The following is a 24,976-nucleotide window of genomic DNA, read 5'->3' as shown; positions in this document are numbered from 1 at the left end:
TGGAATCTTCTCCTTGCTTCTGCTCCTCCTGGCTTCTCTGAATGCCTTCAAGACTCAGTTCCAATTCCACTTTCTGGTAAAGGTATTTCCTGATCCCCCTCCACCCATATGCACACGCACATACACATGCACACACCTATACATACGCACACACACCACCTGACACTGATAGTGCCTTACCTCTGAGGTTATCTCTTATTTATTCTATATCTGTCTATTCATCATATAATGGTTTCATTTATTAATATGCAAGTTCCTTGAGTACAGGTCTGTGTTGTTGTCTTTATTTGCATTTCCAGTGCTTAGAAAAGTGCCTGGTATATAGCTTAATTAATACTTCTTTCCTTCCTGTCTATGGATACAAGCTGACAGTCTTTGCAGGCATTTGTGCAAACACAACAATATCTTTACCTTACTTTAATAATAATATGACCATCACCACCAAGGTCATTTATTTAGAAAAATTAATTATATAAAATGAATCATCCCCCAAGAATGACAAATAAATGAAGTATTACTCTATGTGGTAGTGGAGAAGGCATTATACATGGAGCCACAAAGACCTGAGTTAAAATGCTGCCTCAGATAGTGTTTAGCTGAGTGATTCTGTACAAGTCACTTAAATTCTCTCAGACTCTATTTCCTCTTCTGGTTAGGTTTAATGGCCCCTTGGGTCTTTTTCAGCTCAACAATCCATGAGCTGTTTTTGTATTTCTGAAAAAATGGGGAGACAGGGATAGTGTTAAGTAAAAGAGAAAAATGATGGAAAAGTGGTTAAGGAGAAAGCATGAATGTCATTGGAAACAAATACTGTCTGAATTTTGAGATGTGGAATAATGAAAGATGTTAATTTGCATACCTTAAGTGTTCAGATTCATGTCCAAGGGAATCTTTATTCTTTTTAAAATTTTCCTTGATTTTTAAATGTCAATTAATTTGAGTCAGTTCCAGAGTACTATAATTTATGGACAATTCCATGATGCATTTTTTTTTTGCTGAACAACTGTTGAAAAAAACTTCTAACTAATGGTGTTTGGGTGGTGTCCACATGGTTACCATATTTTGTATTCAAAATGGCTTTATGCTCCTGAGAGAAAAATCATCAATTTTGTGCTTTTGTAGCAAAAAATACAATCAGTGTTAGGGACAGTACTAGGGGGAGAACTGGGAAAGTATGAAGGTCAGTAATTGGGACAATTTAGAACTAAATTTGCATAAAGGTTAATAGTTGATATTAGGATTAAGATTCATGTTAAGGTATTTTTGAGTTTGGGATTTTGTTTTGGTTTTAGTTAGATTTTCATTGGAATTGGCTCCTGACCATAATGGTTTCAGATTAGGAAGAATATGTTTGTCTGGGAAAGTATATAGTGGATTTTCTATTGGCTACGAACTTCAGATGCAAACATTCACTCCACTCTCAAAGTTTAAATAAAGGCATGAAGATTTATTCAAACACCTTAGGAAATAACAACTAACATTTCTATAGCACCTACTGTGTGCCAGACACTGTGCTAAGCATTTTACAAATATTATTTCCTTCAATCCTCATAACAATCTGAGAGGTAGGCGACATTACTGTTCCCATGTTTTAGTTGAGGAAACTGAGGCAGATAGGCAAAATAATGGCCCAAGGTCACAGAGATCATAAGTGTCTGAGACTATATTTGAATTCAGATCTTCCTGACTCCAGAGTCAGTGTTCTATCACTATGCTACCTAGCTATTTAAAAATACAGTCATAGACTGTCATATTGTTTAAAAATGTGCACCAGGGGGCTATGTTTAGTTGTTCCAATTTACAATGGATACTAACATGAGTAATCTCACTAATCCCAACACCTGATCAGGGACTTTGTCAGGTGAAAGGGTTTTTACTGTCCCTTCCTGGATCTATAAGACATTTTCCATGCCCACTATGCCTTTTCAAAAAGACACCTAGACAACCAAGGAAAGTCAGCAACTAGGAGCCATATGATTAGCCATTAGTCTGAGATAACAACATGTAGCATTTCAGATGAAGCCTTTTGGGGGTGGGGTGTTGAGAAGGTCAGGAAGGGTTACAACTTAATCAAGATGAGACTGTTGGCATCTGAGGCATGGAAAAGATCCCTTGGCCACTACAAAGGGCCTTAGAGATCATTTGGTCCAACAGATCTTAACCTGGCATCCATGAACTTAATTTTTTTTATATCTGTATTTCAATATGGTTGGTCTCCATTGGGATCCAAAGTATTTTGTCCTATACATTTTATATATATATATATGTATATATATATATATATATGTATATATATATGTGTATATATATATATACATATATATATACACATTATTCTGAGAAGGGTCCATAGTCTGCACCAGACTGTCAAAAGGGTTCATGGGACAAAGAAGGTTAAGATTAATCCAATCCCCTTTTTTTTATAGATGAAGAAACCAAATCCCAGAGAAGATAAGTGATTTAATTAAGGTCATTCAGTTGCGAAACTTATCTAAAAGATGGTTGAATTGTGTTATTATAATGCTGAAGCTTGACTCTTAGTATAAAAATATATCTTTCTTAGGAGAGGTAGAGGATTATGAATGTACAATATTATATATTCTGTTAGATGAAGTACATGTGCTGGTTGGCTTCTCTTTGTTGCAAGAGAAGGCTCAGTGTGGGGAAGAGGGAAAGAATGGATTTATTTGGAGATGACTGTGATATTAAAAAAAATCTAAAGGTACCAACAAAACTTTTAAATCTCCTCTACAAAATATATTCACAGACATATATCCATACAGATTTCTATACCTACACATATATATTCATATATTAAAGGTTCCTTGAGATAGCAGATGAGTTGGATCATAATTCATCTGCTAAATATAAGTTTATGTTTTTAAATGGCAGTGCTATACTTTAGGTAATTTGCCGTCTAAATAGGTTAATAAAACAAAGAAGTAAAAATATTCATATATGTTAGTAGGACAAAAATTTCTCACAAAACCATCTCCCTTCTAAGTCATTACCAGTCTAAGGAAAATCCCCACAAATAACCCCAATTCCTTTCCCCTTGTTTCCCTTTTAATGAATGTCCTTCATGTTGATGCTGCCAGCATTGACTAGCATGCTTAGTCAAACAAGAAGGTGCCATTATCTCGTCTGAAGACTACTAATCTAGTAACCAGAAGATTTGAATTCTTTCCCCAATGTGTTCCTTTTCTTTTCTTGAGTAAACAAAATGCCTAATCTCTCAGAAACTTAATTTCCCTATGGCTAGATACTGGCAACATTGGGTCTTTTACAAGAGGACTAACTGGAGAGGGGAATGATTAGTCAAAGCTCCACAGGGACATTAAGGGGCACTTGGAAGTAGAGAAACATCTGGTGATATTGCAAGGTGAATGACCACAACTGGCCTTAGTTTGAGGAGTATTAGACCACAGGCAGCTAATGGTTATGGCAAGCATGAATATGCTCTGAGAAGAGGGGATAGGTGGGCTGGAAAGCACAGTAAGAACACCCCCACCTACATTTGCCTTCATCCTTCTTCACTTTTATCATCATAATGATGTTTGAGGGGTGTTGTTCTGGTCAGCATTCACAGATTGACTCTTATACCCCTAAACGATATATGTCAGTTCAGAAGCAAAGGACCATGCCTCATCCATAATGTATCCATAAAATAGAGATTTCCAAAGATTCATAAGATCATAGATTTGAAGTTGGAAAGAACCTTAGAAACCACCTAGCCCAATCCCCTCATTTTACACTTAAGAAAACTGAGACACAGAGAGGTAAGTGACTTACCAAAGGCCACACAGCCAATAAGTGTCTGAGGCAAGCTCTGAGCTCAGATTTCAAGTCTTGCACTCTACTCACTAAAACTCTAATTTAGCTCTGGTCCTACCAAGCTAGAAAGACTTTGAGAATATTCCACTTAACAAACTATTTAGGCCTTTAATCTGAGTACCTATCTGCCTAAAAATACCAAAAATCTAATCAACAGTAGTATTGGAGGGATGGGTGGAGAGGGGAGAGTCACAGCAATTCATGAAAACGTTTACTAAGGTGTGAAGGCACTGAGATCTGCACTGGTAAAGGGCACCAAAAAAAGAAGTTATAAATCTTGTGGATTTGAAGCTAAAGATGAAAATCATAATCCCAGCCCTAGATTTCTAATGTTCATGCCAGAGGAAGAAAATAGGTCCTATAGTTCCCTCTGTGCAAAATTCTATCTCTATGAGCCTCAGTTTCCTCATTTGGAAAGTGAACAAAGGTGAAGATCTGAGAAGGTTCACAATGAGTGGGCTACTAACAATAGTTTGCTGCTCAATTGTAAGCTTGCCTCATTTCTGAGAAGTCAGGAATAGACCCTGTTGAAGGAAAGGGGGCCAAAAAGTGTGTTGAGTTGTTAATCTTTTTGCTGTTTACAGTAAAGACACTCCATTAAGGATCCATCACATAAGAAGGGTCAAATATATCTAAAATCTCTCAAAGACATGAAGCAAATCTCTTTTGAGTAAGGGAAAAATGGAGGTAATGAAGCAAATGGAAGACAATGACATATTGTAGATACTTTTTCTCTCTCTTGGTCAGTTCCTGTGATTTCATTGGCGTAGAGAATTCCCAACAAGGAACCCCCTCCCCATCTATACAGATTAGTCACTTATAATCTTAAACAGTAACCTGAAACAGAGATGAACAGTGCTTTATGACTTACAAATTGTCTTACAGACATCATCTCATTTAAGCCTCTTAAGAGTCAGATGAGATAGATAGTAATAAGTATTGTCTTTATTTTAAGAATGGGGATCTTTTCTGAGCCTCAAAAAACTTAAACAGCTTGTCTAGGTTCATATAGCTAGCAAGTGACAGAATAGGGACTTCAGGTTAGTGTCTAGTCACAAACCCAGTCCTAAAGAAGTCACAGCTATTGTCAGGAGGGAGACCAAAATAAAAACACACTGGAGAGAAGCAGCAATGATCTGTTTAGGAATGATTAGACATCTTGTAAAGTGGAAGGGTCTGCACATGCATCTGGGTGTTTTCAGAAAGATAGATAGGTAGATAGATAGATAGATAGATAGATAGATAGATACATAGATACATAGATACATAGATAGATACATAGATACATAGATACATAGATAGATACATAGATACATAGATAGATGGATGGATGGATGGATGAATAGATGGGTGGATGGATGGATGGATGGATGGATGGATGGATGGATGGATGGATGGATGGATGGATGGATGGACAAACATATAGATGATAGAGATGGATGAGAGACAGATAGATATAGATGAAAGTTAGATGATGGTTGGTAAATAAATATGCAACTAGATAATACAGAGATGACAGAGATGGTAAACAGACGATAGAGATAGATGATAAAGATGGTAGACAGAGATGGATGACAGATAAATGATAGATGGTAGATAAATATGTAGATCTTCTCCCAGGTCACCTGAGTCTAGTGGCAGACATAGATCAGGATGACAGGAGGTGGTCCTGGATGCAGTGAGAGACTGTGGCCTTTTTAAGCTAAGGTCCTTCTCAGGTCTCAGTTTGTCTGAGGCAATTCCCTTTCAGTGATTTAAGGCTAGGTAAGAAATGAGGCAAAAGATGGCCAAAGAAATTTCCTCACCAAGAATTCCCTATACCAATGAAATCACATGTCAGAAAGCAGGGAATAATAATATTACTCGAGTCAGGAAGGGTTAGGGTTCTGCCTCTGACATGTTCTGGTTAAGTGACCAGTGGTAAGTCACAACCTCTCAGGGCCACCAGGCAATTCTTCAGTATGAGAAGTTACAAAGGAAATAAAGATCTGCTTTGGCTGTTTAATTCTAGAAGTTCCCAACACCTATGAAACCATAAGTCTGCACCAAAAAATAAAAATAATGCCTTTATTTGTGAATTGTATGATTCTTATATACTCTATATACATATCTTCTTTGATTCTCACAATAAATAACCTTGCGAGGTAAGTACCAGCTCCCTCAATCAAGGAACAAAGGATATCTGGGGAAATTACTTCATAGAGAAATATACCAATATATTACCTTGTTAATTCAGTGAACTCTCCAGCAAAGGAACATAACAAACCAAATTCAGCTTTCTCTGTAATGGTTCCCAATATTTGGTATCTGGACTTGTGCAAGTCAGAGTTTGGGGTGCAACTGGCATGTGGCATATCTTTTCCAAAATCTTAATCCCTTCCTCAACACTTCTACTCCTCCCCAACATAACTCTAATTTGATTTACGTTTCGCTGAGCCCTTTATCTTCAAAATCCCTGAAATATTTTTAAACAACCTAAACTATACCTAAGTCTTTTCAACCAAAATTCTTTCCACCTCAGTTTAGCAGAAAACTGACTCTCACTGATGAGGGCACCAAATCCCTTGACATAGCATTCCATAGAGGTGTCTACTTCCTCTGACTTGAAGGATCAGGATCTTGAAGGAATCATCTTTCCTACTGTTAACTTCAGGCTATTCCTCTACTACCATCTCTCAATGACCTTTCCCCTTTCAAGGTCCATGACTTCTGCTCACAGCATCCTCTTCCCAGTGTTATTACTATCATCTCCTGACTTCTAAATCATGTAAATTTTTTCAATGTCTTAAACATCTGGCTTCTGTTCTTTGTCACTATCCCATTGTCTCCCATCACCCTCTAGAATTTCAGTATTCATGCAGACAGCCTCTCTGACAACTAGAACACACAATTCCTCAACACCAGTAACATAGTTCCCCATCCCTATTTAAGCTATGGTTGGTCAGACTTGCTCAAGGTCCATTGGACCATATTACCTCAATATTCATTTCTCCACAAAGCCTTTTCTGATTTCCTTTCATTATTCCATTCCAAATACCTTGTGTTTGTGCATCCATGTACATGTTGTATTGCCCAAGTAGAATGGAAACTTTGTGAGGGTACAGCTGTTTAATTTTTGTCTCTTTATGCCCACTATCTGATATGGCACTTTGCACAAAGAAAGTGATTTAAACTGAATTTATTGAATTGAACTTCAGAATAACTTCACAGTTAAGCAGAGAGGAGGAAACTAAGTACTTAACCTCACCTAAGCCCTTGCTGCTGATCAACTATTCACCTATCTAGCTTTATCTCATTTCCCACAGTGATAGCATCAAACATTTTTTTCTTCTCTTAATCATCAACCAAATCACTGTCTCCCCCTATATATAAGATTATTCAGTCTTGTGGTTTTCTGAGGATACTGAAGCCAGCCAATGCTAACTCCCTCAGATGGCCTTTTCCACTTCACACCATTTCTTAGTCTCTCTCTCTCTCTTCTCCTTCCCTCCCATACTGGAAGTAAATCTCTCTTACTTCTCACCTAAATTAATCCCTGTCCTAGTACTTTTGATCTCTTTCTTGTCTACCTCCTTCAGAGCCTTACTCTTCAGAGTCATTCTCTCTCTCTCTCTCTCTCTCTCTCTCTCTCTCTCTCTCTCTCTCTCTCTCTCTCTCTCTCTCTCTCTCTCCTCTCCCTCTCCTCCTGTCTCTCTCTGTATCTCTCTCTCTCTCTGTCTCTCTGTCTCCATCTCTCTCTGTGTTTCTCTCTCTCTCTCTCTCTCTGTCTGTGTCTGTCTGTCTGTCTATGTCTCTTGGTCTCTCTCAAGCATTGCCTCCCTTTGCCCGTTGCCTACAAACGTGCTCAGGGCTCAACAATCTTTTTTTTTTTTTTTTTTTTACAAAAGCTCCCTTGACTACCCATGTCCCTGTCCCTGACCTCCTTTTGTGAGTGTTCACCAAAGGTCTGCAGTCTTTTTATACCATTATTGTTTCACTGCAGCTCTTCCCTTTTCCTAGAATTACTACTCATCCTTTAAAGCCTAACTAAAATGCTACTTCCTCCAGGAACTGGGCAGTTAGGTGGTACAGTACAGAGAGTGCCAGGTCTGAAGTCAAGAAGACTCATCTTCCTGAATTAAAATCTGGCCTCAGACACTTACTAGTTGTATGACCCTGGGCAAGTTCCTTAACCTTGTTTGCCTCAATTTCCTCATCTGTAGAATGAGCTAGAAGAAATGGCAAACCATTCCTGTATCTTTGTCAAGAAAACCCTAAATGGTGTCCCAAAGAATCAGACACAACTGAACAAAAACCACATTACTTTGTTTGGTACTTATAATGCAATGTTGTAAATTATAGTTATATGTGTGGGTATCATATTCCCCTACTCCCTTACTATATTAGAAAGTCCCTTAAGTCAGGGATAGTGTTTTATCTAAACTTCTCATCTCCCTGACATCTATTTCTATACTCTGCTCTATTGTGTTGCTCTCTCCACTTAAAGATGAAATTAAGGTTTAGAGAAGTTAAGGTGACTTGTGCAAAGTCATACGACCAGTAAATGGTAACATGAGAACAACAGCCTGAATCTACCCATCTAGTCAAACACCACACAATTGAGGCAAATCATAATTTTGATAACAGTGCATAGGACTTAGAGCTGAAAGGAGCCTTGGAAGCTTTACAATCCCACCTCCTTATTTTACAGATGAGGAAACTGAGGCCCAGAGAGGTCAAGTGACATGCCTAAGGTCATATAGCTAATAAGTAAACAAGGAATAAGAAAAATAGTTAAGCAAAACCAAATGAGGCAATGAACATGCCTGTTATGACAATATTCAAACTATGTAATTACCTTCTCTTCCCCAAGTTCCAATCTTTTTGAGAGGAAGATGTTTCAGTATCTGTCCTCTAGGAGAAAGATATGTCAGTTTTTGCTTACCTATTTTGTTGTTGTTACTGTTATAAGGAAGGGTTCTGTAGCAGGGGGAAGGGTTGGACATATTGGAAAGTGACTATGGTGTCAGAAACAAACAAAAAAAAATTAATAAAACTAAAAAATGAAATCAATATCATTTTAAAGACTAACTTTAAAAAAACTGCCTTAGCACCTTAGCAATCACATCCCCAAAAGCTTTCAGTTCCCTAAGTTGTTGTTCCTTCAGCCTTGTGACCAGAAGTTTCTTTGACTCACTTGCCCTCAACACAGCAAAATGTGGGGAGGAGACCTTTTCATGTGCTTAGCCATCACCACACCCGTGAGCTATCCTGATCTTATTCTTTCAAGACTTTACCATTCTCCTGTATTTATCTTTAGTTATGTGCCTTTGTTCTTATTTTCTATACATTTCAGTTGTTAAATGAATTACCATTTTCTATACGACCAAATTATTCATTGAGTTTTCTGTGCATTCTCACTAGTACCCTTTCTTTTTCATCTGAATCATTTGCGTTTGGGTCATCATAATTTCATTTTTGAGAACATTCTTCTGCCCTTACAAACTTACAAAAGTTCCTGAAAGCACTGAGCTTGCCTCCTTACAGTGGGCTGACAGCCACTTTCATCACAACCTTTCCATCACAACCAAAAAATAAATTAACTCATCCTTGCAGATAACTTAATTAAAGAACTATTTGATTATTTTTTTTGGCTGCAAACGTGGTAATATCAGCATTTGGACATCTTTTTTCTCTCTTTCTCTCTGTAAAGATCAAGCTTGTGATCTAAGGACATTAGTTTATGGAGAAACAAAACTTAAGACTTTTATCTGTAAACTACTAAAACTGATAAAGCATTAGCTATGAACATTGCTGGGGAGGGTGGCTTCCGATCTTTATGTTCTGAACTTGACAAACACAAATTAAAGTGAACATTTAGATATACAAAACAGAAGAGAAAATGAGTTTCAAGAGTACCTGATACAAAAAATCCCTAATATATACAATAGCCTTTGCCTTTAACATACAACTTCAACACATAATTATCCCTTTTTTCAACTAATAAGCATTTATTTTCTCATCCTTTAACCAAAAATAAACCCCTTGTAACAAATACACATATCCAAGCAAAACAAATTCTTGCATTGAGCATGTTAAAAAATATGTGTCTCATTGTTCAGCTTGGGTCCATCACCTCTCTGTCAGGAAGTGGGTAGCATTCTTCATCATTGGTTCTCTGAAATTGTGATTGATCACTATATTGATCAGAGTTCTTAAGTCTTTCAAAGTTGTCTTCAGAATGCTCATCTTATTATATAATTTTCTTCTAACCTTATTTACTTCATTTTGCATCATTTCATACCAATCTTTCTAAATGTCTCTGAAACCATTCCTTTCACCATTTTAAGATGCAATAATATCCCATCATATTCACGTATCGTAATTTTTTCAGTTATTGTCCAACTGATGGGCACCCCATTAGTTTTCAATTCTTTACAACTACAAAAACAGTTACTATAAATATTTTTATAGAAAGTGGTCTTTTTCCTCATCTCTCAAGTATGTGGAATTAATAGTTGCATTTCTGGGTCAAATGATATGCTTCATTTGGCAACTTTGGGAGCATAGAAGCAAATTTCTCTCCAGAATGGCTGTACTAGTTCACAGTTCCACCAACAATGCATTAATGAGGCTATTTTCCAGTAGCCCCACCAACATTTTCATATTTCTTTTCTATCATCTCTGCCAATATGATGGATGTGCAGTGAAACCTTATAGTTGCTTTCATTTGAATTTCTCTAAACATTAGTAATTTGGAGTATTTTTACTATGGCTATTTATAGTTTAGACTTCTTCCTTTGAAAATTGCCTATTTATATCCATTGATCATTAATTAGCTGAGGCAGAGCCCTTGTTCTTGTAGATTTCAATCAGTTTATTTTACATAATTCCTTCTTGAAGTTGGAAGCCAGAAGTACCCAGAATCACTGCAGGGCTGAGAATAGCTCAAAGCTGGAAAATAATTCAAAGAAGACTGAAAATATTGAAGCTCTTACTGTCACCAACTCTGCCCTGTCCCTCACACAGGACACGGTATGCATCTCCACAAGTGTGAAGAGAGTCCCATTACAGTGGGCTTGAGGAGTAGGGTTACATTTAAATGAAAGCTTTATCAGTGAAACTTGCTACAAAGATTTTTCCCCAGTTGACTTCATCAATTTGAACTCCATTCAAAATCCACTCTGTCAAGTTGGAATTAGCTTTACTTATGTAAAACTTCTTATCCCTCTGAGTCTATCCTTTTTCTAATTCCCCCTTCTTGCTTTTCCTAGTTCCCTCCTATTTCCCTATTGAACTGAATGTACTTTTATACTAAATTTTTTACACATGTTCGTTCTACTCTCTTTTGGCTGGTTCAGTTGAAAGTGAGGTTCAATTGATACTTGCCCCTTGTGTGTGTAGTATTCTACTTACTACCTAGATTCTGTGAGAGCAAGTTCCTTACTCCCTCCCTTTTCCCCCTTTTTGTTTCTAGTGTTTTCATTTTTATCTCCCTTTTCTTTTAATAATAAAATCTTTTAATAATATCAAGATATGGCAAAGTCATTTCCAGGCCCTGTGTTGTATTCAATTTCCTCTGACCTTTTATGACATTAGAGGTCTTATGGATCACTTCTCTCTTCTCCCATTATTAGAATGTAAAAACTTCATCTTCACATAGTCTCATCCAATCGCTTAAACATAGGTAACTTTTTATATTTCTCTCCATTCCTATGTTTGAATTTCGAAGTTTCCACTCAGCTATGGTCTTTCATCAGGGATAACTAAAAGTCCTCTATTTCTTAAAACTCTAATTTTTTGTTTTCCTGAATAAATTTTTCTTAGTTGTAGGTTTATATATATTGCTTTGTGGAATACAAACTCTCCTGTACTTTGTGTTGCAGATGACAAATCTTGTGTAATACTGATTGTGGCTCCTCACTTAAACTCCTTTTTTCTGGATTCTGTGCAGTATTTTTGCTTTGACCTGGATTTTGGATATAAGGATTCTAGAAGCTTTCCTTTTTGGAATTTCTTTAAGGAGGTTATAAATGGGTTCTTTCAATTTTAATATTGCACTCTAATTTTAAGAAGTTCAGGAAATTTTCATTCAAAGTTTATTGAAATACGGAATTTGAGATCTTTTTCTGATCATGGTTGTCAAGTAATTCAATAATTATGAGGCTTTTTTTCCTCCTTTGCCTATCTTCCAGGTTATTTTTTAAAAATGAAGTTTTTCATATTCTATTTTTTCCAGTCTTCTGATTTTGTTTTAATATTTTTTTGTTGTCTCACAAAATCTATTTGAGCCATTCTAATTTTCAAAGAGATTGTAACTTGACTAAGTTTTTTGTTTTAATCTTTTGTACTAAGCTATTAATTCTCCTTCCAGTTCTTTCCTCTAGCTTTTTCATTTAATTGCTGATTCTTTCTGAAGAGATTTCCTTTAATTTATAATATGATTTTTAAATTATTACTTCATTAGTCTAAGAATTCTAGTTTACCTCATACCTAAGCTATGTTTTTCTTGAGGCTTTGCTTGTAATGTTGTGGAATTATTCTCTTCTGCTGAGTTTTTTTCTTGACCATCCCTGGATCCATAATTGCTATCTTAGATGAGTCTTATTTGTTTACTTATTTTTTTCAGTTTTACTTCTTATCTTGAAGCTTTGTATCAGGGTCAGCCTCCACACACTTCTGGAGAGAATATTGAGGCCCTGTTTACTCCTGATCTCTATCCTCTAGGGTCCTGAAGCTGCTTTCCCTAGATATGCTGTAGTGCTATGTTCCTCAAGGATCTCAGAGGCGCCTTAGACTGAGGACCTGTAAACTTTCAGTATGCTCCAACTGGTTTGACCTAGTGTAAAGTCCTGTTGCTACCTACCTAGTCCAAATTTTGCAAGCTCAAGACCTCATTTTGCTTCTGGTTAACACAATTTCAGTATTTCTCTGCTTGGATTTCCAGTACACTACTGCTGGCCCGCAGCTCCTGTCAGCCACTCGGAAGGCTTTGCAAGTTCTGGGTGAGATTGTTACAGGCTCACCTTTGACCTGAGATCCTTACCTGTTTTCTCAATTGAAGATACCACTCTGGGTGTATGGGCTGAATCTATAATCCCATTCTGTGGTCAGTCACAGAGGTATTGCTTGGGCCCAGTAAATGGAACTTCTATCTATATCATTCAAGCTGTCCTACTTTCCCATGTGTCCTTCTGGGCTTCTTTCTGTCTATTTCTCTTCCTTCTCTTCTATGCATATTTAAAAATGCTTCAATCATTCTTTTTTCTTTCTTTCTTTTTTTAGCAATCCTATCATTTTTTTCCTTCTCTCCTTATCTCCTTCCAATTCCCAACTGAAAAAAGAAAAAAGAAAAAGTTCTTGTAACAAATATGTATAGTCAAAGTAAATTCCTTCATTGGTTTTGCCTGTAAATGTATGTCTCATTCTGCATACTAGGCATAAACTACATGCCTATTTCTCAAAAGTAAAGCACCCTTCTAAAGCATATTCATATTACTGAAACATTTAGGAGAACTAAGAGCATCTTCACAGTTGTCTTCTACTACACTCTGTTTCCTCTAAAAATCCCCTTCTAAAAATACCCCTTCTTGTGTTATTGCTATGAAAGTTTCACTAGAATGAGATACTAATGCCTTATTCTAGCATCTGTTTTTATTAGGTTATAAGGTTAAGGGGATTTTAAACATTTTCTTTTAGAGTTCAAGTCCTCATGCTTTCATCACACAGCAAAGATGATTACTTTAGGGGAAAATTCAATAAAACCTCTTTGATCATGGTTTATGAAGTGAAATGAGCTACATTTTTCCCAGTTTAAACTGTTCCTCTAGAGTTTGGGGGGATTTTTTTTTCCAGTGGTGGGATAATTCAGAAGTGGTTTTGATTGTCTTAGTGATTTTCAAAGTTTCCACAGCCCACAGTGTGTTTGTTTATAACCACAGAGAGAAGAGGATGTCTCTGTTAATCCATATCCTGGAGTGATTTAAGAATAGAACAAGTCAGGTCATTTGCAGAAGGCAGTTATTTCCTCAGAAACATCTCCACTTACACGTGTTTTTGCCACAACTTCTAACCAATTTTTACATAAAACTTCAAGTACAAGCAATTATGGACAGAATGGAATGGTATTTAATAACCTGTTTTCACGATCATCCATAAGCATAGCAGGGAAAATGTAAATATATGATATGTACACAATATTATATTACATTAAAATAATAGTTAACATTTATATAGTACCTATTATATGTTGGGTACTGCGCTAGGTGCTTTACAATCACTCTCTCATTTTGCCATCAAAACAACTCTGCAAGGTAATAGTAATAACTAAAATTTATATCGTTGACTATATGCCTGTTTTTATATGTAACTGGAAAAATACTAAAGAGAAAAAAATTCTTCTCCTAGTTTTGCTCCTGGAGCCAAGCAGAGCAAATCCAACCTTTCTGCCATTGTACTTTGGAAAGGGTAAGATCTAGAGATAAAGAACATAGGTGCAAATCCTGCTCTATCAGTAGAGCCTTCAGAGTTATTTTTACTTTGATGAATACGGTGACTAGATATGATTCTAAGGACTAATGATAAAGGAAGCAAAAAGGGAAAAGAAAGCCTGAGAAATATGCCTTAGAACCTTCATACAATGACTGCAGAGGCAATAATTGTGACCTAATCAGGAATAATAATATTTACAGGACACAGTTTGTCAGTTTGCTATAAATCAAGGGTCCTCACCAACATCCACCTTAAATAAAATGAGTAATTTCCAGACTTGTGTGATTTGATGAATAAAGTACTTTAAGTGAGAGGTTTTGGGCAGTGGCAAGAGAAAGCAAAGGTCTATAAGACCCAGCTTCTTACTTCAAGGAATTCGTGTATCTGGAAAGCAGGGGTAGATAGAGGGGTCCTTCTGGCTGTAATCACAATACAAGGCATTAGAAGATAAATACCAAGGTCTTGGAGAGACAGCATGGACGGTGAAGAGACCTGGATTTGAACTCTGGTATGTTAAAGACAGCTGAAACAGACTCATAAAAGCTAATTGTTAAATTTTTAGTGTGAGTATTATATATCAGAAATTGGCAAACACTACATATCAGAGTTTGATATGTTTATTGTCTAGACTTAAGAAAGTGACGAAAAATATTCATAATATGGCTTGAAATTAAAAGTGTGTTGTGGGTTTTTTCTGGAGTTCCATTTGTTACATATTTGCCAGCACATCTCTGATTTGAACCTAGTCTATGCCACTTATTACCTGTGTGACTTTGGGCAAGTCATTTAATTTCTTTGGACCTGCTTCCTCATCTTTAAAATGAAAGGGTTGGATTAAATAATCTCCAGCTCAAGATCTTTGATCCTGCAGCTTTTCATTGGGATTTTATCAAGGAAGGATTCATGGAAAAGTTGGCATCTAAGTTGGGTCTTGAAAGACTTTCATAGGTATAGAAGGGCAGGGGAAGCTATATGAGCAGAGGTGAGAAAAGCAAGAGGATAGATGATACCTTCACTTGAAATGGGCTATTGAGAACAGGTTTCTATAAGGATCTACTACCACATTTCATGTAATGGTCTTTTATGAGCAAGAGTCTAAGTGGGTAAGGACAGGAATAAAAATGTTGTAGGATGGAAGAGAATACATGAAGAATCAGTTGCTTCTCAATTTTTTTCAGACATCTCTATTGTCCCTCCTAGAAAAATATGATCTGACATCTTTATGACCTGTCTCTAAGGATTCACCTGGAGCTACAGCCCAAAGCTAAGTGAACCTCAGGAATAATTTACAGAAGACATGGTTCTGAGCATCTAAGTCATGATACCTCCCTGTCCTCATGAATTTCTTCCTCTAAAGAATCAGTAGACCATTCACTTATATTTAGGTGACAAAACTCAAATGGATCTGTGGTTTCATTGATTTGGGAATTTCCTGAAAGAATGGAGGTCTTAAACATGTCTGCCTATCCCATCAGCTCTTTCTCACTCACAGTCTCCCAAAAAGTTCACAACAAGGAGTCCACCCAACATGATGAAGTCTTTCCTCTCTCCCTATGTTGCAAGTGTTCCAATGGAGCGCATTGGTTCTCTCCTTGTCATCCCCTGCTCTTGCAACATGACCATTTCCTTCTCTCATGTAATTTCTTGATTTCATCTTTACTATGGTTATTCTTCAAAACTTCTTGCTGGCTATGTGTGGCAACCTGCACATATCCACTATGTGCTGTTCCACTGTTGTTTGTGTGATATGGTGTGTGTTTTGCTGTGTGAAAGTAAATATAATCTTAGTTCTTCAGTCATCCTCAACTACTCATGCTCTTTTACTTCACATTTCCAGTAAATTGTCAAATCATTCCACTTCTGCCTCTAAAACATCTCTTGCGTCTGATCCCTGACTCACACAGTTTCCACAGGGGTGGGGAATCTGAAGCCTCAAAGCAATATGTGGTCCTCTAGGTCCTTGGGTGAGGTCTTTTGACTGAGTTCAAGTTTTATAGAACAAATCCTTTTATTAAGGAATAAATTAAAGGTCCTTGAAGACCTAGAGAGTTACATGTGGACTCTAGGCCACAGGTTCCCCACTCCTCATAGGCACTCATCACCTCTCACCTGGTTTATTGCAACAGCCTCTCCAAGAGCCTTCCTGACTCAACTCTCTCACCATTTCAGTCCATAATTACTTGCTGTTAACAAAATGATTTTCTAGATCTGCCCCTACTCAATCAACTCTTGTTCTTTAATACTTTTAGGACAAAATTTAACTTTTAAAACTTTTAAAATTTAGCTTTTAAAACCCCTATAAAACCTTGTTCCAACCCCACAATGATAAACTTGCCGTAGCTTCCTTCTTATTAAGTATAGATTGCCTGTGACTACTTTGGCATTCCCTTCTGTGTAGAATGTTCACAATAATGAGGATATCGATTACAATATTAATGAAAACAACAAGTTACTCTTATGGCATTAAGGTTTGCAAAGAATTTTCGTCTCAAAAACCACATGGGGAAGGGAGTATGCGTAGTCTTAACCTCATTTTATGTAACCTAAGTGATCATGGTCAGGCAGTTGGTGAGTGTCAGAGCTGAGATCTGAACACAGGCCTCCTGACTCTAGTCAGTCAGTGTATAAATACATATTAAGCATCTATTGTGTGCTAAGCACTATGTTAAACACTGGAGGTACAAAGAAAAGCTGTCCACACTGAACACTCTTCCCTCTATATTATCTGTTGTTCATTAGCAATAACAGTACTCATATCTACAGTACATTAAGGTTTACAAAGCACTTTCCAACAACAACAGAGAGCTAGTATTAGTAGCAAGTATTCTTGGTCCCATTTTTATGGATGAAAAAATTAAGGCTTAGAATTAAAGTTAACATAAGGTAACACAGCTAGTAAGTGGCAGAGCCTAGATTCAAACCAAGGTTTCCTCATTACAGGTTCAGTTCTCTTGCCTAGAGAGAGAAAAGGGAAATAAATACCTAAAACTTATTCTCACTTTGCAGTTTGCAAAGTAGTTTACATACTATCTCATTTAATACTCAAAACAAGCTTGTGAGGTAGCTGCTATTAGTATCCCTATTTTAGAGCTGAGAAAACTAAGCCAGAGAGTAGTAACTTACCCAGATCACACAGCTAGTCTATGTCTGAGACAGGACTGACTGCAGGTCCAGTGCTCTGTCCACTGAACCTATACTTGGATGAAGGATTGTTGGTGTTGTTGGCTGCTGCTGATGACAGTGATAGTGATGGTGGTGGTGGCCATGATAATGGTCATGTTATTTAAGAGATTTATATTGGACTCAATTTCATTTCTAGGATTTTAGGAGCACCAGGAAAAGCATCTCCAACAGTGGAGCCAGACTTCTTTATAATTAGGCTCCAGGTATTCCAAAGGCATAGATTTTCAAAGTCCTTCAGCAGTAGGGTAATTCATGGTTACCCATTATAAAGATGGAGAGAAGCAGTAAACTGGGCTAAGGTCAGGAGACTCATTTGAGGACAGAGATAGGATCTTCTCCCTACCCCCAAACCCCACCAGTCAATTACACAGATTCTCTTGTCCTCTTGCTCTGCTCCACTCCTGCCCCTGCAGAAGACACTGAACTGAACCAGATTATTCCGAATTAGGGAGACTGGGACCAAGCTGGGGTGGGCTAGAAGCTTACATCACTCCAAATAAGCCTTGAAGGATTAACTCAAGACCTGGAAACCTACGCTACAACAGGTGTGCCACAGTAGCATTGGATAAACAAAAATGATCATTTTTAGTCAGTCACCAGGCATTTAGGTGGTTCAGTAGAAAAAACACTGAAACTAGAATGAGGAAGGCCTCAGACACTTATATGTAAGCAAGTCATTTTACCTGTGTTTTCCTCAGTGTCCTCATCTGTATAATGGGGATAATAATAGCACTTACATCTCAGAGTTTTTATGAGAATAAAATAAGATAATGTTCAAAATCTTAAGGCGGCTACATAAATACTAGCTGTTATTATCACCACCCTGGGCCATAGTGCTAAGTAGTCAAAGTTCTCAGTCTTTCCATTTTCCTCTTCCTCTCCCTGACGTCAACCCACCCAAGTCTGTCCTCCCGCAGAACATTTACTAGTTCAAAATATTCTGTTCACCCAATATTTAGAAATTCCTAAATCATTGTCCTCTTGCCCACTGCACCCCTACCATTTTTCTCCACTTGTCTGGCACTGCATAGATACAACTGCATTTTCTCATTGTATCAGAGGTGATTGAAAACTAGATAGGAAGCATTTTGAGAGCGCCAAATAAACTGCTAAAAGCTACCACATATGCTAAATTCTACAAGGTAGCAAGCTTGTGTGTGATGGGGCTATCAACAGGGCCATGGAGATTGACACTGACTTCTACCTATAAAACCTTGGAGGAGTCTCTTCACCTTCCTGAGTCTTAGTTTCTCCATTTGTTGAAGGGGAGACTTAGGTTAGATGACCTCTTAAGGTCTTTCTACCTTCAAATCTATGATTTTACGATCCTAAGACTCCTTTTCAAAATTATATATCCAGTAGCCAGGATTCCTGCTTCATCTGAAGGCTGGACTAGACAACTTCTGGAGTCCTTCCAATTCAGAGATTCTACATGATCTTTTTTCTACCATTCACCCTCTTTGTAACATTCTGTTCCATCGATTTTAAACATAAAGGAACAAATGTGCACAATTTCATAATAAGTTGCCTGTTTAAAGATGGTGAGTTTGTTGTTGCACTGCAGAGATCTAAAGATAAAAATTCCAAAACCTGATTTTCTCCGTGTGCAAGTGATATGAACAAAAGGGTCATTCTCAGTCAATGCATGGTGTTTCTGGGGTGAATTTTAATGTCTATCACTAAATTCCTCTTTTCCTCAGTACCTTATAATTTTCATCACTCTGAACGAAACAAGTCTTTTAATTTTTTTCTTTTTAAAATATTTTATTAATGCCTTTTGTTTTTACATTGTCATAATTTCAGGATATAACATCTTCCTCCTGCTATCACTTTAGATTGAACCCTCTTTTATTACACAGAAAAACAAGTAAACAAAAGACCTGCCATATACCTGACAATGCATATCTATGATATTCTGCCCTCAGGATCCCTTGCCTCTCTGACATGAAAAGAACAGTGTATGAGAATATACTGGAAAATGTTTAACAACCAATTCTTGGGGGGTGGGTGAAGTGTGGGGAGGCAGGTAGGGATTTTAGACGTAGCACACTTTTAGGTTCACATTGTCTTCGTCACGTTGGTATGTCTAGATAACCAGCAAAGCAGGCAATCCCTGATTCATAGCATTTGCTCATTTCTGAGAGCATAAACACACCAAAAATTTAATAATCAGCTCTAGCTGACTCTGGAAAGCCATTTCATTATCTGTCTATCTTTATTGCGTTTTCAATTGCTCGTTTTAGAGATCTTTTCATTTCTGTAGTCATTGTGTACACTGTGACAGCTCTCTACCATACCTGGAATGTTGTCCTAACCTCGGACTCTTAGAATCCCTGGTTTTCTTTGATATTCAAACTCAGGGGCTCCATCCTGCAGGAGGCCTTTGCTGATTCCCTTTCTCTCTCTGCCTCTCGTTGCTAGTGCCCTCCAAGGATACCTACCTACCATCTACTCTGTACCTACCATGTAGCTATTGATTTACGTATCTGTTGGCTCCACCAGCAGAAAGGCAAGAGCAGGAACTGCTTATCACAGAGCCTGGAGTATAGTAAGCACTTAGTAAATGCTTATCAAGTGACTGACTAACTGATTGATTGATTTTATTTATTGTCAAGACACAGACACCATTCAAGCAAGGAAACAGATTTTAGTCAAGAGAGAAGACATGAGAGAGTACTGACGCTCTAAAAATCAAGCACATGGGCTATAGAGAGTTGGTTTGGACAGGAATCCATTGGTTTTTCTCTTCTACTGCAGCATCTTTAGGAGCTCACAGCATGGTTGGAACATATTTTGTTTTGCTTGTTGTATAGTGGTGGTGACTTGGAGCAGTGAACATTCTCTTGTCTGCTAACCTTGTCGACAGTAGCCCATCTCTTAAAAAATGACTAGCCTTGTGGCTTTAGTCATATTATCACTTAACTTGTTGAGGCGAATCTGCCCACTCCATTTTCTTTTACCGACACTCACTACATTCTTGATTCTCGACATTATCATCTGGTATCTGCCACAGATAAACATTTTCCCAAACCCATCTATAACACTTATGTGGAAGCAGAAACAAAAACAGAGACATCAAAATGAACTACCTTACCTTGTACAAACAAGATACCCAGAGCCGAGGCCATGAAGATGACATGAAGGAACGCTTCATTTTTATACATGACTGGAGATGTCCTCATATCAGAGGCATATCAGGAGGGTGCATGTGAGTCACTGCATGCCCTCAGTTCTTCACAGGAGGCTCTGGTTGCATGCCTTTGCATGCAGCCTCAGCTCAGGAGTAAATATAATTGAGAAAAGAGGCAGCAAAGAGGGAAATAGGAAGCACCCAGGTGCTTTTGGGGTAGTACAAACAAACCGAAATAGCATGGCACTCTCTCCTGTGGTTTTAGCTGCTTCTCAAATTCAAAAGGAGCATCTGCAAAGCAGATTCAGCACATAATTAATGCCTTTTCCCTCAGCTATTGTTTTATCCTACTTTGAAGTTTTCTTAGTTTTTTTAGTGAAATGGAATAATAAAGCTCTAAAGAAATCTATATCATATCAACCTTTAAGTTGAGATTTTTCATCTAAGAAAGGTCAGAAAATATAAGATAAAGAATTCTCCTCCCATTTTTCACTACTGCAACCTGCACTTCTGAAACAGCTTCCCTTTGACAGCTTCATTGCTTTATTTTTTTGTTTTACTTTGTTTTGGGTCTTTTTTCCTCCAAATGTCAGATCATTAATGTATACATGAAATACATACCACATAAATAACAGTATCACTGCCAGTGGAAGAAGTAAACAATTAAATGGGTTATAAATTGGGGTAAACCAAATGATAGGAAGCACTTTTTTAGCTGGAAATGAAATAAATATAGCAAATACAATAACAATAACTTCCTTGCTGTTGATATTCAATCGTATCTGACTCCTTGGGGCTCCCATTGGGGGTTTTCTTGGTAGAGATACCCAAGTAGCTTGCTATTTCCTTCTCCAGATCATTTTACAAATGAGGAAACAGAGGCAAAGAAGGTTAAATGACTTGCCCAGGCTGGATTTGAACTCAGGTCTTCCTGACTCCAGGGCTGGTGCTCTATTCACTGCACCACCTAGCTGCCAATGGCCAAAGATAAAAATAATAGCATTTATAGCACATTAAGGTTTGCAAATGACTCTAAAAATATTATCTCATTTTTTCCTCATGATAACCCTGGGAGGTAGGTGCTATTATTACACTCATTTTATAGATGCCAGTCAATAAGCTTAATTTATTAAGTACCTACTAGGTGATAAGGAAATTGAGGCTGAGAATGGTTGAGTTACCCAGTCACTCAGCTATTAAGTATCTGAAGTTGGATATGAACACAGGTCTTCATGACTTTAAATCTAGCATTCTACCTACTGCATCACGTAATTAAGCTTTGATTTCTCTAGGTAAGAAAGAATAAAACAATATATATTTCCTCATAGAGAGACAATGTGGTTCAATAGGTGCAGCACTGACTTTGAAGTTGGAGAACCTGGGTTCAAATTCCAGCTAGGTCATGTAGTGCCTTTAGGGAAGTTTTTTTCATGTCTTTGAGCTTCATTTTCTTCATTTGTGAAAGGGCATTGGATTAGATTATCTATAATATGATCCCTTCTAGCTTTAAATCTGTGATCACTACTGATACCTAAATAACAGGTGTTACACCTTTTGTAAATAAACTTTGGTCTAAGCATTTAATTTTTTACAAATTTTATCTCTTTATATTTTATCTCCTTCATTTCCAAGGATATCTCTCCTCCAATCCAACTCAAGCCATCCTTGTGACAAAGAAGGAAAGAGGAAAAGAAAATCAGTTCAGCAAAACTGACCAATACCGAAACCCAAGGATGTGCATCAGTCTATGCTCGTCATATCCCACCACTGCAAAGAAGAACAGTACATTTTCTAATTTCTTCTACAAGGTCAAGCTTGATCATGATGATTGTACAACACTTGGTTTAATTTTTTTCCATTTACAAGGGCACAGTCATTTTGTATATTATTTTTCTAGTTCTGTTCACTTTACTTTGCATCAGTTCATGTCTTCTCATGTTTCTCTGTAATTGTCATATTTATTTTTTATAGTGAAGTGAATTTCCATTATATTCATGGGAGTTAGAGAACCTGGGCTCAAATCTTAGCTTTATTAAGTAATTTTATTTTACTTAGTCTCAGTTTCCTTATCTGTAAAAGGAAAGGGTTCCATTAAATGGCTTCTAAGGTTCCTTCCAATGATCCTATGATCCTATGTAACAGGATTTGTTGATTGATGGATATATATTTCTCTCTAGCTCTGTGTTACTATAAAAAGTACTGCTTTAAATATTTTGGCACATACAGAGCATATTCAACAATATTCACCACCTTACTGTTGTATATGATTAGCAGTGAAATCTCCAGGTCAAAGGATGTGACATTTTAGCTTATTTCTTAGCACAATTCCTAGTTGTCTTCAAGAATTATTGGGTTGCAGAGATTTTTTTTTTTAGAAAAAGGAAAAGGATCTATTTGTATAACAATATTTATAACAGTTCTTTTTGTGGTGGCAAACAATTGGAAATTGAGGGGATGACCATCAGTTGGAGAATGGTTGAACAAGTTATGGCATATGAATGTAATGGAATATTATTGTGCTATAGGAAATGATGAGCAGGAGGGTAGAATGAGAAAAGTTTATACAATGATAATATTATAGGGAAAAACAACTTTATAGGGAAAAACAGACTATAGAACTCTGATCAATGCAATATATTAGTCCAAAAAAACAAAGGTAAAATATAACACCCCCGGCAGAGAGATGATGAACTTAAAATGTGGAACTGTGCATTTTTTGGACTGGATAACTGGGAACTTGTTTTGCCAGACTATGTAGAAATGTAAATGATTTTTTTTTAATTTGATGAATGGAGGAGGAGGTAAGTACAGGGACAGATTAATTCTTAAAATATTTGTTACTTGAAATATTAAAATAATACATATTTATTAAATGAAAATAAAATTAAAGGACTAGAAAAAGTTTTTAAAGGACAATGCTATGAGAGGATTCTGGGAAGATGGTGAAGTAGGTCAGAACACTTTCTGTTCTCCAAATCTCCTCCAAAAAAAAAAAAGAAAGAAACTGACAGAACATCACTTCAGAGCAGCAGAAATAATCACAGGGTGAAGCAGTTGTCCTCCTAAGACAATTTGAGAAGACCCCCCAGGAAACATCCAACCTCCAGGGGTGGAGCTGTTTGGCCTGAGCAAAGTGCAAACACCTCCAGGCAGACTCTGAAGAATCAACCAACAACAAGCCCTGAGGGCATCTGGGTTAAGGGACAATCTCAGCCTTAGAAACTTTCATATGGAAGACAGGATGGGGAGTAGGGGAGCAGGAGTCCTGATGAGGACCTGTGCTAACCTGATGGGACCAGGGGTGTGCTGCAGGGAGAAATTAGTTAGTACCTGTTGGTTGTGGTGACTTGCAGGAAAGCAGAGTCCCTGGTTTCAGTTTGGGGGCAGACAGGACAGGTGTAGGTTGCATCCATTGGCAGGAAGCAAGTTCATTTGCAGGATGGTGTGGCTGAGGGCCCTAGCTGTGGATTAGGAGTGGAAAGGAGAGCCCAGGGTTGGGCCCTGAGACAGATCTCAGAAAATAACAGTAAAAAGGACCTAAGGCTTGGGGCAGAATTTCGTACACCTTGAGACTGCAACTTGATTACACTAAGAACCGCTAAAAACAAAACAAAAATAAATAAATAAATAACAAATAAACAGACAGACTGAGGGATGAATGAACAAATAAATAAATGGATGAATGAATGAACAAACAAAAATAAATAAATAAGGAGATAGAGAAGATCTGGTTTAATATTCAGAAGAAGATAATGGAGCTAAAAAAAAAAAACAACCCACTCCTTATTCAATGAGAAATGTCAAATGCCAAACACAAAAAAGGTTCTTGGAAAAACTTAAAAATGACTTTTAAAATCAAATAAGAGAGATCAAGAAAAAAAAACTAGAAAAAAATAAGATCAATCCAAGAAAATCAAGAAAATTATGAAAAGAAAGTCAATCAGCTGGAAATAGAAAATCAAAAACTTAAAGAAGAAAATTTTTCCTTGAAAACCAGAATTGGACAAGAGGAGTTTAATGATGTTCTAACACACCAAGAAATCATAAAACAAAAACAGAAGAATGAAAAAATAGAAGAGAGAGTGAAATATCTCATCAGAAAAACAACTGATATGGAGAAGAAATTGAAGAGAAATAACATAAGAATAGTCCGACTATTGAAAATTATGATAAAAAAAGAATCTTGATACAATATTAAACAAAATTATCAAGGAAAATTGCCCTGGAGTTCTAGAACAAGAAGGCAAAGGAGAAACAGAAAAAAATCCATCAATCATATACCAGCATAGTTATGAACAGCAAAGTATAACAGACTCTCCATACAGAAGGCAGAAGAAAAACATTTATTCAGATACCAGA

The 24,976-nt window shown here is 37.1% G+C and overlaps 1 protein-coding gene across 2 annotated transcripts in view; it reads right to left on the bottom strand.

Moving 5' to 3' along the window:
- BTLA (B and T lymphocyte associated) overlaps window positions 1–20,913 on the bottom strand; it is a 42,574-nt gene extending 21,661 nt beyond the window's left edge. Inside the window, exon 1 of one of the 2 annotated variants that reach the window (XM_072614010.1) lies at window positions 20,582–20,913. In XM_072614010.1, coding sequence (XP_072470111.1) covers window positions 20,582–20,669 — 88 coding nt within the window. In that variant the 5' untranslated portion in view covers window positions 20,670–20,913. The remainder of the gene's footprint in view (window positions 1–20,581) is intronic. The other variant, XM_072614009.1, reaches the window with a different exon arrangement.
- Between the last annotated feature and the right edge of the window lie 4,063 nt (window positions 20,914–24,976).

Source organism: Notamacropus eugenii, chromosome 5 (assembly GCF_028372415.1).
Source record: "Notamacropus eugenii isolate mMacEug1 chromosome 5, mMacEug1.pri_v2, whole genome shotgun sequence".
NCBI lineage: Eukaryota > Metazoa > Chordata > Mammalia > Diprotodontia > Macropodidae > Notamacropus > Notamacropus eugenii.
Note: the sequence above shows the minus strand (reverse complement) of the source record. Positions and strands in the feature narration are given on the sequence as shown.